General features: G+C 55.1%; 2 protein-coding genes across 4 annotated transcripts; both read left to right on the forward strand.

Annotated features, from left to right (window-relative positions):
* The first annotated feature begins 1,489 nt into the window (after nt 1–1,489).
* LOC311217618 (aldehyde dehydrogenase family 3 member A2-like) lies at nt 1,490–7,939 on the forward strand. Of its 2 annotated transcripts, XM_084299843.1 has the most exons (11): nt 1,490–1,690; nt 1,964–2,195; nt 2,301–2,386; nt 2,715–2,923; nt 3,079–3,196; nt 3,327–3,468; nt 3,563–3,729; nt 4,199–4,298; nt 5,125–5,360; nt 6,320–6,443; nt 6,769–7,939. In XM_084299843.1, the coding sequence occupies exons 1-10, from the start codon at nt 1,529–1,531 to the stop codon at nt 6,395–6,397; spliced, it is 1,530 nt and encodes a 509-aa protein (XP_084155969.1). In that variant the 5' UTR covers nt 1,490–1,528; the 3' UTR covers nt 6,398–6,443; nt 6,769–7,939. The 2 variants fall into 2 exon arrangements, with proteins under 2 accessions (XP_084155969.1, XP_084155970.1); XM_084299844.1 differs by lacking the exon at nt 6,320–6,443.
* Nucleotides 7,940–8,327: 388 nt separating this feature from the next.
* Nucleotides 8,328–14,824, forward strand: LOC311217619 (aldehyde dehydrogenase family 3 member A2-like). Of its 2 annotated transcripts, XM_084299846.1 has the most exons (12): nt 8,328–8,745; nt 8,953–9,268; nt 9,425–9,598; nt 9,789–10,020; nt 10,126–10,211; nt 11,008–11,216; nt 11,363–11,480; nt 11,611–11,752; nt 11,847–12,013; nt 12,923–13,022; nt 13,765–14,000; nt 14,167–14,824. In XM_084299846.1, exons 3-12 carry the CDS (start codon nt 9,437–9,439, stop codon nt 14,179–14,181), a joined length of 1,467 nt encoding a protein of 488 aa, XP_084155972.1. In that variant the 5' UTR covers nt 8,328–8,745; nt 8,953–9,268; nt 9,425–9,436; the 3' UTR covers nt 14,182–14,824. The 2 variants fall into 2 exon arrangements, with proteins under 2 accessions (XP_084155972.1, XP_084155971.1); XM_084299845.1 differs by lacking the exon at nt 8,953–9,268 and having other exon boundaries at nt 8,330–8,745.
* Nucleotides 14,825–14,876: the final 52 nt, after the last annotated feature.

The following is a 14,876-nucleotide window of genomic DNA, read 5'->3' on the forward strand; positions in this document are numbered from 1 at the left end:
TCAAGCAGGAGAGCAGACTGGAAAACGGCCACTGTGGAAAGCACAGGTAAGTAATGGTCTCGGTGTTCCTGCAGACACCCTCTTGTGGGTGTGCTCACTGCACAACGCAATGCTCTACTCCCAGAGTTCACAGACTCTTCCTCTGGCTGCAGTAGCACGAACCCCTTGTCTAATTTTTTTTTGGACTCTCAGGCAGCACGGCACCTGGACAGAGCTTCAACATAACCTGTGTGCAAGTGCGCTAAATAGGATCAAGGAGAGCATGTTCACAAGGTGTTGCTCCTATGAGAAAAGTTCCCACTTTTCCTCCTTGTGTCGTTTTGAGTGTGAGCCCAGCTCCTTTTCATCTATTACAGTGCAAAGGAGCCACCAAGCCCAGCCTGGTTTTCTTTACATTGTGCCTGCTGCGTGCAAGTACGGGCAGTTGCTTATCACTCTTTTCCACCGCAGGCTGGTTACTGATGAGATTTGTGCAATCGCTTGTGAAATGTTCGTGTGCTGGCTGAGCCACAACCCGCAAGTTGTTTGCAAAGCCACCCAGCTGCAGGAAAGGCAGGCTTTGTGTTGGGGGGAGCAGCAGCTCAGGCACAGTGTCTTGGGCTTAAGCTTGTGTCCTGCCCTTGGAGAGACATTGATCTGGGAAAACAGCGTGGAGCTGGAGCTGATGTGAGGGGAGCAGGGGTCCGGGGGGTCTGGGTGTAGATGCAGGGTGCCTGGGAGCTGCTGGGCAGCAAATGCTCTGCTGCAGCCCCATCTTGGGGGCATGAGCAACTGGCTCCTGGCCCTGCATGGCAGCGAGGTGAGAGTGAGCAGGTGCAGAATTAGCTGGGCATGGTTTTGGCTGAGGAGCTTCACAATAATACATACGGCCTCTGTGTCAGGTATGCTGCCTGAGGAAGTGTGCCATCTGAGATGACAGCGAGTAACACCTCTGCACTAAGTTCCCAGTAACCCGCTGCAGTTCCTGGGAGTGGGTGCGGGACTGATTTCACGGGAATGAGCCTGACCTTGGGTCAGCGCCCTTCCCTGGATGTGTGACTCGTGTTCAGCACGTGAGAGCTGCCTCAAGGTTACGCTGCTCGCCACTCAGCCCCCTGCTCTTGCTTCTTTTGCCCCCGTGCCCCCCACGTGTGATTTCAGGGCCCGGCTCTTCCTTGGCTGCCAGCGACCGCAGCCTCTGCGTCCCCCCGGAGCAGGGGGAGCTGGAAGGGCCCCACGGCTCAAGGTCGAGATGCCACGGCAGACAGGGGAGAGGCCGCCCCGTGCCACCTCCCCTGCTAGATAAGGGACCCGGCACGGGGGGACTTTGCCCCTGCCCCGGCGCTGCCGACCCACGACCGCTACCCGCGGGAAAAGCCGCGCTGGCCCCGCCCCCTGCAGCCAAAGCCCCGCCCCCATCGCTCTGAGCCCCGCCCCTCGCGCCGCTTCCATTCCGGGGCGGAGCGGCCGGGGAGGGAGGGACGGGGACAGGGGGCAGGGGACAGGGGGACACCGGCACTGCCCGCACGGCCCCGAGCAGGGAGCGGGCATGGAGAGGATGCAGCAGGTCGTGGGGAGGGCCAGGGCGGCCTTCAGCTCGGGACGGTGCCGCTCGCTGGAGTTCAGGCTGCAGCAGCTGAAGAACCTGGAGCGGATGGTGCGGGAGAAGGAGAAGGAGATCCTGGCGGCCCTGCAGTCGGATCTGCACAAGGTCTGTGCGCAGGGGCGGTTGGCAGCTGGGGGAAAAGCGGCAGCCCCTGGGCTTTATCTTGATCGTTGAGTGGTGAAAGGGCTTGGGCTGGGAGGGGACTTAAAGACCATCCAGCTCCGACCCCCTGCCATGGGCAGGGTGGCACCCACGGGATCAGCATGGCCAGGACCCAGTGAACCTGGCCTTGAACGGCGATTGTGCAGCTCAATGAGCTCAGGGGCCACCCATGGGTGCCCGCTGTCAGCACTCTTTGCAAGCTGCCTGTCGTTGCAGAGCGGGCACAACGCGTACAGCCATGAGATCATGGGAGTGCTGGGGGAGCTGGCCCTGGTCATGGAGAAGCTGCCATCCTGGGCAGCCCCTCAGCCGGTGAAGAAGAACCTGCTGACGATGCGGGACGAGGCGTACATCTACCCCGAGCCGCTGGGGGTGGTGCTGGTGATTGGGGCCTGGAACTACCCCTTCGTCCTGGTCATGCAGCCACTGATCGGGGCCATTGCAGCAGGTGGGGATCCACGTGTGGCCCAGGTCCCCTGAGGGGTCTGTGTGGGGGCTGTGGGAGGTGAGAGGAGCACAAAGGTTGAGTGGCTGCACTGGGTTTGTGTCCTAGGCAATGCGGTGGTGGTGAAGCCGTCGGAGGTCAGTGAGCACACGTCCCAGCTGATTGCTGATATCCTCCCTCAGTACCTGGACCGGGTGAGTGCAGCTTTGCATAAGGTGTGTTGTTCGTTGGTATCTCTTCGCTGCCCCAGTGCAGCTGCCCCAGGCTAGGGGAGAGCCTGGTGGTCACCCGTGCTGTAGGCTTCAAAGCATGGAAGCAGCTCCACAGCCGGACTCAGCCCTGGCCTCCAACTCAGTTTTTTCCTAGTTTGTATGGGGCTGTGCAATCAGTGGAGTTTCATGTTGTTAGAAGGAACCCAGGTTGCAGCCTAGCCCAAAAGCGAGTTTGCCTCATGGAGAGCTGCTCTCTGGATGTACTTGCTTTGAGACAGGGTCGGTGTGAGTCTGTCTCTTGTCCCTGCAGGAGCTGTACCCGGTGGTCACAGGAGGAGTGCCTGAGACAACGGAGCTGCTGACACAGAGATTCGACCACATCCTGTACACCGGGAACACCGCCGTGGGCAAAATCGTGATGGCAGCGGCTGCCAAGCACCTGACGCCCGTCACCCTGGAGCTGGGTGGGAAGAGCCCCTGCTACATCGACAAGGACTGCGACCTGGCCGTCGCCTGCAGGTCGGGCTGTCATGGGCCCAGGGCAGGGGCTAAACATTGGGGCTGGGGCAGGTGGACGTCTATGGGCCCGTGTGTGGTGGTGTAATGGTGCTGAGAGAGGGTGTTTGGGGCTGGAGGGGGCTGAGCGTGGGGCAACTGTCTCCCTGCTGCTGTAGGCGGATAACGTGGGGGAAGTACATGAACTGTGGGCAAACCTGCATTGCCCCGGACTACATCCTGTGCGAGCCGTCCATCCAGAGCCAGGTGGTGGAGAACATTAAGGCGACTCTGCAGGTGAGTGCGGAGGCTCTCGTGCTGTGGCCGCTGTCACCTCGGAGGTGTCAGTTTGTGACACGGTGGCTCTGTAGCCGCGTCCGTGGTGCAGGTGAGTGAAGGGCTTTGGTTCTGCTCTGGCCTTTGCCAGGAGTTCTACGGGGAAGATGTGAAGAAGTCTCCGGATTACGAGAGGATCGTCAACAAGCGCCACTTCAGGAGGATCGTGAGCCTGCTGGAAGGCCAGAAGATCGCGCACGGGGGAGAGACGGATGAGGCCTCCTGCTTCATAGGTAGCTGTGGCGCGTGGTGGGCAGAGGCCCTGTGGCGGACCCCATCTGTTGTGCTGCTGACCTCATGTCCTCTGTGCTTTTCTGCTTGCCTCAGCACCCACCATCCTGACGGACGTTTCTGCGGAGTCCAAGGTGATGGAGGAGGAGATCTTTGGGCCGGTGCTTCCGATTGTGTCAGTGAAGGGCGTGGACGAAGCCATTGAGTTCATCAACAGTCGGGAGAAGCCCCTTGCCCTCTATGTCTTCTCCAACGACAAGAAGGTGGGTCAGGGCTCTGTGTGGCTCGATGCCGGGTGCAGCCGTCCCAGGCCTGGCTTGGTGCTGGGCCCTGTTGGCTGCTGTTTGTGGGTGGGTTGCAGCTTTTGTGTCCTGTGGGACAGGCGTGTCCGCAGGGAGAGTTGCCAGAGCCCCTAGGGCACATGCTGAAGCACTCAGGATCTACATGGTGTTGTGAAACAGGGGTAGATAAAAGGCTGAATTTCCTGCTTGGAATCTAGGTCGCCATGCAGTGATCCTAGGGACTTTGAATGTTTTGCTGTGGAGGAGGGTTCTTGTTTTTCCAGCTTTTCCATTTCAAGTAGTCTTGTGTGGAGAGGGCTTGTCTGAGGTGTCAGCCAGAGAAAGTGAAAGTAAGGGCCTATTGTCGCATGGCTCCCTTCCCAGTGCTGATTGATGTCGTCTGGTCTCTGCTGGGCCTTTGTAATTTTGTTGTTGTTTTTTCTTCTGTCAGGTAATCAAGAGAGTCATCTCAGAAACCTCCAGTGGGGGCGTTACTGGAAATGATGTCATCATGCATTACTTCCTCTCAACCTTACCCTTTGGTGGTGTCGGTGAGTTTCTGGGGCTCCTGAAGTGTTGTGACTTGGTGCTTGTGCCACAGCACTGCAGTGGTTTGTGTGCCCGGTACTCTGAGTCTGTCACATGTGAAGGGCCTCTGTATAGCAGGTCTCAGTAACAACAACAAATCCTACAAGTCCCTTAGGAGAGGGGCCAAGAGAGGGAAGTATGTTTGGTATGTGTTGTTGGGAGGATTGAAGCATTTAGTGCACATTCATTTAATTTCTTTTTATTAGTTTTCCAGGAAGCTAGTTGAGCTTTCCAGAAAAGGGTTTGGATGTCACGATGCTCACAAACTGGTGGCGAGGCAGCAGCGTTCTTCTGCTGTGACCATCAAATGCTGTGTGGGGACTGAGAAGCAGAGGTGTACCCTGCCAGGGAGCTCAGGAGAAACCCTTTTCGTGCAGCATGGGTCGGGTCTCGGAGGCACATGTGGAGTTTTGAGGGAGGGATCAAGATCCAGGGGAGTGCTGGGCATGGCTCAGATGCATAGGGAACAGCACCTACAGGGACACACTGAAATCCTGGAGTCTGTGCAGTCAAAGGAGAGTGAGGAAGATGAGAAATGGAGTGCAGGTGGACATCTTAGAGACTGAGAGGTTCTGTGGAGAGGAAGGACACAGCCCCCCAGCAGGAATATAGGGAAAAAGTTATGCTTTAGACCTGCAGCAAGCCAAACTGCGGGTAGATAACTTGCACTGCAGCTGGCCAGCAATGGAAACTTTCCTGTGTTCCTGCTTGCCATGCTGGTGGCTACAAGTAGCCAAAGGCTTGGCCTGCCAAGCCTGTGGTGTGACCTGGCCGGGTTGTGTGTCCCAGGGAACAGCGGGATGGGCGCCTACCACGGCAAGCACAGCTTCGAGACCTTCTCCCACCGCCGCGCCTGCTTGATCAAGGACCTGAAGATGGAGGGCACAAACAAACTCCGGTACCCGCCTGGCAGCCAGAAGAAGCTGGATTGGGCCAAGTTCTTCGTTTTGAAGCGGTTTAACAAGGGCCGCTTGGGACTGATCTTCTTGGCCCTGCTGGGGGTTGTGGCAGCAGTGGTGATAAAGGTGAGCTTTGGCTCTTTGCTCTCTACCCGAGTGCATGTGCAATTCATCTTATCTGCTGCCAGTTTTGCAATTGCAGTCCTTTCTTAGAGCCTGGCCTGTTTGTTTTTTTTTGTCCTGACACGATATCTGGCCTATCTGAAATTACTAAAATCTGTTTTCACTCTTGCATATGATATCTAGAATAGGAATGTCCTTAGAGGAATTTCCTAGGTTTCTGTACTATTTCTTGCTCTGCCCTGGGTGGTGACACCTCTGAGAAACTCCCTGCAGAGGTACACAGATTTTGGTGTATTTTGGACAGGTCTCTTAGGTGTGATTTCATTAGGTGTGACTTCAGCAGGGCAGTGCATAGGTGGGGCTGTGATATGAAGCTGGGGTCTGTGGCAAGCTCTTGTTCATTGCCTGGTTGCAGCCCCTTTCTGACCTCAGCTCAGTTATTTATCTTTCCTCCCCTGTTTCCAGTTGGGTAATGAGGAAGGATTGGACGTCCTCACGTCTGTGCAGGAAGCAGAAGCCTGCTAGCAGCGGCTGGAGGACTCAGGATGCCTCCTGAGGTGGAGCAATAAGATCTGAAACTCCAAGCTTGCCTCACGTTGGTTCTCTGTGGCTGCAGACCAGGCGCTATGCATGCCTGTGTGGCTGCTCCTTGCAGAGCTCAGCTGAGCATCCTTCCTGGCCCTGCCCTGGGGATTTAGTAGCCTTAAGGGAGCAGCCATTGCTCAAAAAGGAGATGGCAATTTGTTGTTCCGCGTTGTTACTGCTGTGAGGGGAGGTGCAGGAGCCCAACCAGCAGGAGGAAATCACTTTTCTCCACATTTGAGTGCAGGAGGAAGTGCAAGAGCCAACAACTGGCTCAGGCCTTGCAGTAACAGCCAGGGAAGCAAGCCCTGCCTAGGTGAATGACTTCTCAGTGAAGAGGGGGAACTCACAGCATCTTGAAATCATTTGGGTTTTCTCAGAGTCACCAGTCTGTGCTGAAGAGAAAAGCTCTCTTGATTGTGCTGGCTGTTCAGAGGCTGGGCTGGCTCAGTGGGTGATAAGGAGCAGCAGGTTTCAGAGCTCTGCTGTTGCTGTTACAGTGAGGTAGGCATCTTTTTCTTTTCCTGTGTGCAGACCTGGTTTGAAATTGGGCGAAGCTTTGTTAGAGTAGTGAATGTGGGGCTTGGAGAGGTTCCCCCTGGCACCAGAGAGCAATGCTTTCCCTGGCAGCAGTCAGAGCTCGTTCAGTGTCCAAGATAACCAGCAGTGTGTGCATGCCGTGGGGACAGGAGGCGGGTGAGCTGGTGCCAGTGACACCCTGGGGAAGCAGAAGGGAAGGAAGGGGCTTTGCTTCATGCTGTTCTAAAAAGACAAATGGTTTTGTTTCAACAACTTCATCACAGGACGGTGGTGTTTTTTGCTTTCACAGATGGCTTACTAGTGAAGAGAGGAGAAGACACCGTAACCCATGTGCAAGATATTCTGAGTGCTCACTTTGTGTCTGTTTCTTTAAGTCTTTTTATTTTTTTTTTATTTTTTTTTTCCTTTTTGAGCTGGATTATTTCAGTGAGCTGTTGAGCACAAAGAGTAGCCCTGGGAAGGCACTAAACAGAGAGAAGCCTTGGACTCATGTTTACTAAAAGGCCGTAATGAAAGAAAGGGACTTTTGGGTACAAGCTCTCAAAAGGAGAACAGAAGAGCAAGAAACACCAGTACCTACCACCAGCCCGTGCCGTGCAGAGCACAGCTTCCAGGAACACACACCCTGTGTCTTACACCAAACTGCTTCACTTCCTTCAGTGACAAACAGGAGCTCATGTTTCAGCTGTCGCTGGGCTGACGTTTTCCCTGCAGTTTTTGGGATGGTTGCTCTTCTGTCGTGCTCCAAACAGCCACCCTCTTGGTGACAAGTCTGAGGCTGTGCTCCTGCTGTGCTGGCTGATGATTTGTGCCCATAGTGAAGGTTATGAATAAACCAAGCTTGCCTTCTAATTGAGGTGAAATATTCCCAGGTCCCTATGAGCAAGAATCATCCGTAGCTGGTCAGGTAACGCAGGCTGCCACCCTTTTTGGGGCTCTGGTTTTCACCACGTGCCTCTTAACAATTATTTGACAATTAGAAGATAACAAAGAAGGTATATGCACTGCTCATATTTTACTAATAAGAATATCTTATGCTCGTACAAAAAAAAAACAAAAAAACCAAGAAACAAACAAACTTCGTGGTCTGTAGAGAGAAGTGGTAATCATGAAAAACCTGTTCCTGGTTGGAGTCTTTGAAGGGGAAACAATTACAGGAAGTGCGTGTACTCCTTTGTGTTTGAACTTCTGGGTCTGCTATAATCTTGCACTGGGTTATAACAGAGGACCTGTTCTAGCTTGGGGAGACAATACTGGAGAAATTTAAGATGAAAGGACTTAGTAAATGTTGTTTAAATAAAATTTAAAGTGATGAAAGGAAGAGGAAGTAATTCTTAGAAAATTGTATTCACTGTGCAGGAGGTGGGATTTCTTCATGTCTGGTGAAAATCCATACAATAACTATTTTTAATTATATATTTTGCAAGTACAAAATAAACGCTAAGAACTTAAATAATGAAGCAATTGTGTTAAGTCGCTGCAGTCTCCTGTGGAATCCTGCCTGTCCTCTGCCACTCCTGGCGCTGGCCAAACATCGCAGACGTGTTGCAAGGTGTCAAGCTGATTAACAGACGTGCCCCAGGACAGAAACACAGATCCTCAGCGCGGTGGTCTCCCTGCTCTTGGGGAACGATCAGTATGACTGGCTGGACCATTTCTGCTCCTGCCCCGTGGAAATCCATCCATCCTGTGTCTCCCACCCACAGGTGCCAGTTTGGGATTTGCTTTCACCTGGACGATAGCGCAGGCTCTGTGTTGTTGACTCCCGACAGCTGCAGCAGCACACAAAAACATCCCCTGGCTTCATGCTCTGAATCAGAGCAAAGCCACGTGGTCTTGCAAACAGGCACAGGCCTCTGAGTCACTGCCCCAGCTGAAACGCTGCCATCGCAGCACCGCCAGTCCTCCTGGGACGAGCACGGCTGCTTGCGTGCCTCTTGATGGCAAACAACACGCAGCAGCGCGGCTGCGCCCTGCACTGGAGAGGCCATCGAGGGTCCCTGCTGCCTGTCCCAGTGCTTCAGTGAACCCAAGTGACAAAAAGGAGCAGTGCTGCCTCCCGTGCAGAGCAACAAGCTGCGATTCAAGGCTTGTGTATTCACAGCACGAGGATATATCTGGGTAAAGGGTGCCTTGTTATCTAAGCCCTGGGCCAGAGCCAGATATCCTGTCGTGGGAGGAGAGCACTCCAGCTGTGTCAGGGGAAGGGCTTGTCCCTGTTCGTGCTTGCACTGGGAGACCAGCTGGGAGAGAAGCTGCTCTGAAGGTAACTTTCATTTTTCCCTTCCTTTTTTTTAATGAGTCATCTTCTTTCTTGGTTGGCCTCAGGTTGGTGTTGTGCAACGGTGGCAGAGAATGGGGAAGGGCAGATTGTAGTGGGTGCAAGGGAACCTTAGAACTTAATTTCATGAGGCAGGGATTGTGAGCAAACTTCTCGTCACAAGTAAAGCCGAAACGCTGCCCTGGGATGCAGGATGAAGCCTCCACGATGTTTCCTAATGGTGGTGTCATGCAAGGGCCTCGCAGTTGTGCCATAGTGGGCTGGTTGCTGGTTCACAGCTCAGTCTGCAGCTGCTGCCACGCAGGACACAGTGATCTCCATGTTACGGCTCCTTGGAGCACACCTGTGAGCAGAGGAGGGGGCAGCAGGTGATTTAGGCCAGGAGGAAGCAGCTGCAGGGAGATTCATCAGCTGTCCTTGGAAGCTGCTGTGAGAGGAGCCCTCAGAGTGAGGAGGAGGGTGGGCTGCTCCGTGTGGCTGCCTTGGGAGCAGGGGGACACCCAACAAGGTGAGCACATCCCAGCCTGGCTCTGGGTGCAACATTTCTCAATGGTGGCCCGGTGTTGAGCGTTCCCAGCACTGGAGAAGCTGCCTCTGCCTCCTGGCAGCTTGTGCAGTCTGCCCAGGGCCCTGCGGTGTGATGAGTTTATTGCTCTCCTCACAGCGCCCAGCGGGCATGGAGAGGATGCAGCAGGTCGTGGGGAGGGCCAGGGTGGCCTTCAGCTCGGGGCGGTGCCGCTCGCTGGAGTTCAGGCTGCAGCAGCTGAAGAACCTGGAGCGGATGGTACGGGAGAAGGAGAAGGAGATCCTGGCGGCCCTGCAGTCGGATCTGCACAAGGTCTGTGCGCAGGGGCGGTTGGCAGCTGGGGGAAAAGCAGCAACCCATGGGGCTGCCTTTGCCCTGCCGGGTTTCTCCTGATGTCCCACATGGTCCTGAATGAGCTTGGTGGCCTCTCCTGGCTGCTATGGTGGGTGCAGGAGGTGGGTGCCTGTTGTCAGCACCCTCAGTGAGCTGCCTGTCGTTGCAGAGCGGGCACAACGCGTACAGCCACGAGATCCTGGGCGTGCTGGTGGAGCTGGCCCTGGTCATGGAGAAGCTGCCATCCTGGGCAGCCCCTCAGCCGGTGAAGAAGAACCTGCTGACGATGCGGGACGAGGCGTACATCTACCCCGAGCCGCTGGGGGTGGTGCTGGTGATTGGGGCCTGGAACTACCCCTTCGCCCTGATTGTGCAGCCACTGATTGGGGCCATCGCAGCAGGTGGGGACCTGCATGTTGCCCAGGTCCCCTGAGGGGTCTGTGTGGGGGCTGTGGGAGGTGAGAGGAGCACGAGGGTTGAGTGGCTGCACTGGGTTTGTGTCCTAGGCAATGCGGTGGTGGTGAAGCCGTCGGAGGTCAGTGAGCACACGTCCCAGCTGATTGCTGATATCCTCCCTCAGTACCTGGACCAGGTGAGTGTGTCTCTGTGCCTGATGTTGGGGCTGTCCTGAGGAAACACCTGCCTTGCTTTCAAAGGGCCCGGCGTGTTAAAGGTGAATCAGTTGCCTGCTATCTCCCAAAGGGCATTAACTGAGAGATATGGGAAGGGTTGAATTAGTCCTAGAGTGCAGAGACACACTGATAGGTTCTTCCTGCTTTCATGTAGCCTATTGGGCCTACATAGTCTCCCTGTCTTTTTGATGTTCATCACAGAATAAAGGCTTGTGCAGGTATTTCTCACTGCAATACCTGCTGTATGGGGTGCTGGTCTGTAGGTAAGCACAATTTTGTGCCAGATGCTGGCTGTGCCTGGCTCTTCCTGAGCCAGTTTGGGGCTGACTTGCTTGGTGGCTGTCAAACTTCACTTTTCACATCCTGCCGTGCTTACAGCATGGGGCTTTGTTAATTCTCCAATTGTCTGACATCAGTTGCGCTGTTCCAGTGAGGCTGTTCCACCTACAGCACAGCTTTGCTGTGCAGTTTGCTCTCAGGAGCTAACACGTTCTCTACATGGGGAAAGAGAGCTGAGGAAGAGGAGAGCCTGGTGGTCACCTGTGTAGGCTTCAAAGTGTGGAAGCAGCTCCACAGCCTGACTCAGCCCTGGCCTCCAACTCTGTCTCTTCCTAATTTGCATGGGGCAGTGCGATCAGTGGAGTTACATGTCATGGGCAGTGTAGCCCACAAGCAGGTCTGGCACATGGAGAGCTGCTCTCTGGATGTACTTGCTTTGAGAGAGGGTCGGTGTGAGTCTGTCTCTTGTCCCTGCAGGAGCTGTACCTGGTGGTCACAGGAGGAGTGCCTGAGACAACGGAGCTGCTGACACAGAGATTCGACCACATCCTGTACACCGGGAACACCGCCGTGGGCAAAATCGTGATGGCAGCGGCTGCCAAGCACCTGACGCCCGTCACCCTGGAGCTGGGTGGGAAGAGCCCCTGCTACATCGACAAGGACTGCGACCTGGCCGTCGCCTGCAGGTCGGGCTGTCATGGGCCTGGGGAAGGGGCAGGAGGACGTGTCTGGGCCACTATGGGCCAGTGTGTGGTGGTGTAACGGTGCTGACAGAGGGTGTTTGGGGCTGGAGGGGGCTGAGCGTGGGGCAACTGTCTCCCTGTTGCTGTAGGCGGATAACGTGGGGGAAGTACATGAACTGTGGGCAAACCTGCATTGCCCCGGACTACATCCTGTGTGAGCCGTCCATCCAGAGCCAGGTGGTGGAGAACATTAAGGCGACTCTGCAGGTGAGTGCGGAGGCTCTCGTGCTGTGGCCGCTGTCACCTCGGAGGTGTCAGTTTGTGACACGGTGGCTCTGTAGCCGCGTCCGTGGTGCAGGTGAGTGAAGGGCTTTGGTTCTGCTCTGGCCTTTGCCAGGAGTTCTACGGGGAAGATGTGAAGAAGTCTCCGGATTACGAGAGGATCGTCAACAAGCGCCACTTCAGGAGGATCGTGAGCCTGCTGGAAGGCCAGAAGATCGCGCACGGGGGGGAGATGGATGAGGCCTCCTGCTTCATAGGTAGCTGTGGCGCGTGGTGGGCAGAGGCCCTGTGGCGGACCCCATCTGTTGTGCTGCTGACCTCATGTCCTCTGTGCTTTTCTGCTTGCCTCAGCACCCACCATCCTGACGGACGTTTCTGCGGAGTCCAAGGTGATGGAGGAGGAGATCTTTGGGCCGGTGCTTCCGATTGTGTCAGTGAAGGGCGTGGACGAAGCCATTGAGTTCATCAACAGTCGGGAGAAGCCTCTTGCCCTCTATGTCTTCTCCAACGACAAGAAGGTGGGTCAGGGCTCTGTGCGGCTCAATGCTGGGTGCGGCCGTCCCAGGCCTGGCTTGGTGCTAGGCCCTGTTGGCTGCTGTTTGTGGGTGGGTTGCAGCTTTTGTGTCCTGTGGGTCAGACACGTCCTCAAAGTTGCCAGAGCCGCTCAGGCACATGCTCGAAGGGCCCTGGTCTTGTACTTTTCCCCATGTCTCGGCTGGGTGCTGCTTCCTCATAAGTCCTCTGGCCCCATTTAGGATCAGGTGACGGTTCAGGAATTCAGGTCAGGGATCGGCACTGGCACCACACCACTGCACAGCGTGTGGGAGGGCTGAGCTGTGCCCAGGCTCAGGTGTCTGCACCAGAGCCTTCCCTCTCTGTTTTGTTAGTACAACTGTTGCTGATCTGATGCTTAGGTAATGTAAAACTGAGTCAACGACATGTAGGTTTCCTTGTTTGTACATCTTGTACCCTGGGTGTATCCTTTTGTTAAGGGTACCCTTAACAAAACCTTTTGGGTCTGGGTGTGTGTTCAGTGTCCGTGTTTGCCTCTGCTTCACTGAGCTCCTTCCCTTTCCACCAGCCTTGACCCAGGCAATGTTTTGGGCTGCTCCTGCAGCTGCAGAAGGCCACCACACATAGCCATGTCTTTAGGTGTCATCTGACAGAGATGTCCCACCAAGGCCTGCCCTGAGCCGTGTCACCCACAGAGCATTTTCTGTAGGCACCCACGGCTCCCATGCCTGGTGGGACAGCCCTGTTGGCTCTCCAATACACCAGCAGCAGCTGCTGAAGCTGTAATATTTACCTGATGTGGTATGAATGGATACAAGCACAACCCTGACACCCGTGTGCCCTTTGTAAGGCCACGGGGATGGTGGCCTGCCTTGATTTTCCTCTGTTCTGTGCCATCTCTCATTTTGGTTTAGCTGATCAAAAGGGTGATATCGGAGACCTCTAGCGGTGGTATGACTGCCAATGACGTCCTCATGCACTCCACGGTCCTGGATCTGCCCTTCGGCGGCGTGGGTAAGTTCCCGTTATCTATACTTGATTTTTGTGCCCCAGCAGCAGCGTCTGATCCTGGGTCATCCCCATTTGTCAATTTAGGATCTTTCAGCTGCATTTCCCCATTAAATATATTTTCATAGTGGGTACCTTTGTGAAATGGCTTATTAGCAGTGGGAGTAGCATTGATGCTGGCCCTGAGAGGAAAACTCTGGCACATCTGTGCAGCTCCAGTTCCCCCATGTAGGATGCAGTTGCCCAGGGATGAGCAGCTGGTTGAACCTCCATGGCTTTGCGGCAGAGACAGCCTGGCTATGGGCAGTGGGCTGAGCTCTTGGCTGTTTCTGACAGCTGGTTGCTGTGTGTCCTCTTCACATTCCTCTGTGTGAAATAACAGCCCCTGTCCCTGCCCTCCCGCACCCCAGCATAGGTTCAGTGGGAAAAGCAGGACTTGCCCTTGGGAGGAGAGAGCTGGTGCCCTTGTAATTTCAAGGGTGGGTGGTCAAAGCCAGCCTGAGCTGCAGCAGCAGTTCAAGACAGCAAGTTGTCTTCGCTTATTCCTGGTGGGTTGTTAGAGCTCCTTGTTGCTTCTCTGCCCTGGGGGAGTACAGCTGCTGTTTTCAAGTGTGAGAAGCACAGTGAGCAAGCTTTCCCTGTGTCCTTGGGGCTGCAACACAGCAGTTAAGAAATGCAGCTGTCATAATGAGTGAGAGGCTTGGCCTGCCAAGCCTGTGGTGTGACCTGGCCGGGTTGTGTGTCCCAGGGAACAGCGGGATGGGTGCCTACCATGGCAAGCACAGCTTCGAGACCTTCTCCCACCGCCGTGCCTGCTTGATCAAGGACCTGAAGATGGAGGGCATGAACAAACTCCGGTACCCGCCTGGCAGCCAGAAGAAGCTGGATTGGGCCAAGTTCTTCGTTTTGAAGCGGTTTGACAAGGTCCGCTTGGGACTGATCTTCTTGGCCCTGCTGGGGGTTGTGGCAGCAGTGATGATAAAGGTGAGCTTTGGCTCTTTGCTCTCTACCTGAGTATGTTCCCAGCTGCATTCCCTGAGCCTCACCATGTCCCATCCTCCATCCACCATCGCCTCAGACCTCCCTGATGGCCCCCACAGGGCTCTGTTCCCTCTCTGTGGGACTCAGCCACGTTTCTGTGCCCCTTTAGGTGATGTTCCCGTGACGAGGGGTGCTCTATACTCAGCTGCACATTGGGCTTGTAACTCATCATTCTCATCCTGCATTCCTATTCTTGCTGCAACTTCTTATCTTCCAAGGCATCTGACCCACTAATGAGGCAGAAGCAAATGAACCCCAGGTAATGCAGAGGTAATCGGTCCGCTGGACTGATGCAGTCTGAAGCCATGGGTCCTGCCTCAGCAGTGCAGGTGGAAGGAGGCAGTGTCTCTGTCCTGCTCTCCAAACGGGAGCCCATGGAAAAGCTCTTGGGCACGGGGAGATCATGCCACAAGCACATCAAAGGAAAGCCACGCATTACTGGGCCCGTTATCTATGTAACGTGTCTCCTGTGATCCCTGTATAAAGCTGTCTCACAGCAGCAAGAAGCCTGACAAAATGAGTGTGACGGATGGGGACCGCAGGAGCGCCAGGGACACGGCACTGTTGGTGCACAGCATCTGGAGCTGGGCACCAGCAAGGGGGAGCTGCGGTGACCCAGCTCTAAGGAAGAGCCTGAGCAGCTGGTGACCTTGTGCATAATTTCTTTTTTTTTTTTTTGGTGTACTGGTAATCTTTTACCTCTGAGACTGTAACTGGAAGCCTGACCCTTGCTGAATAAAACCCTTGCTTTACCATGAAAGCCATGTGGGGACTGGGACTACGAAGGGCAGGGTAGCAGGTGCCAGGCACAGGACCCAA

This window comes from Netta rufina, assembly GCF_964035555.1.
Source record: "Netta rufina genome assembly, chromosome: 21".
Classification (NCBI taxonomy): domain Eukaryota; kingdom Metazoa; phylum Chordata; class Aves; order Anseriformes; family Anatidae; genus Netta; species Netta rufina.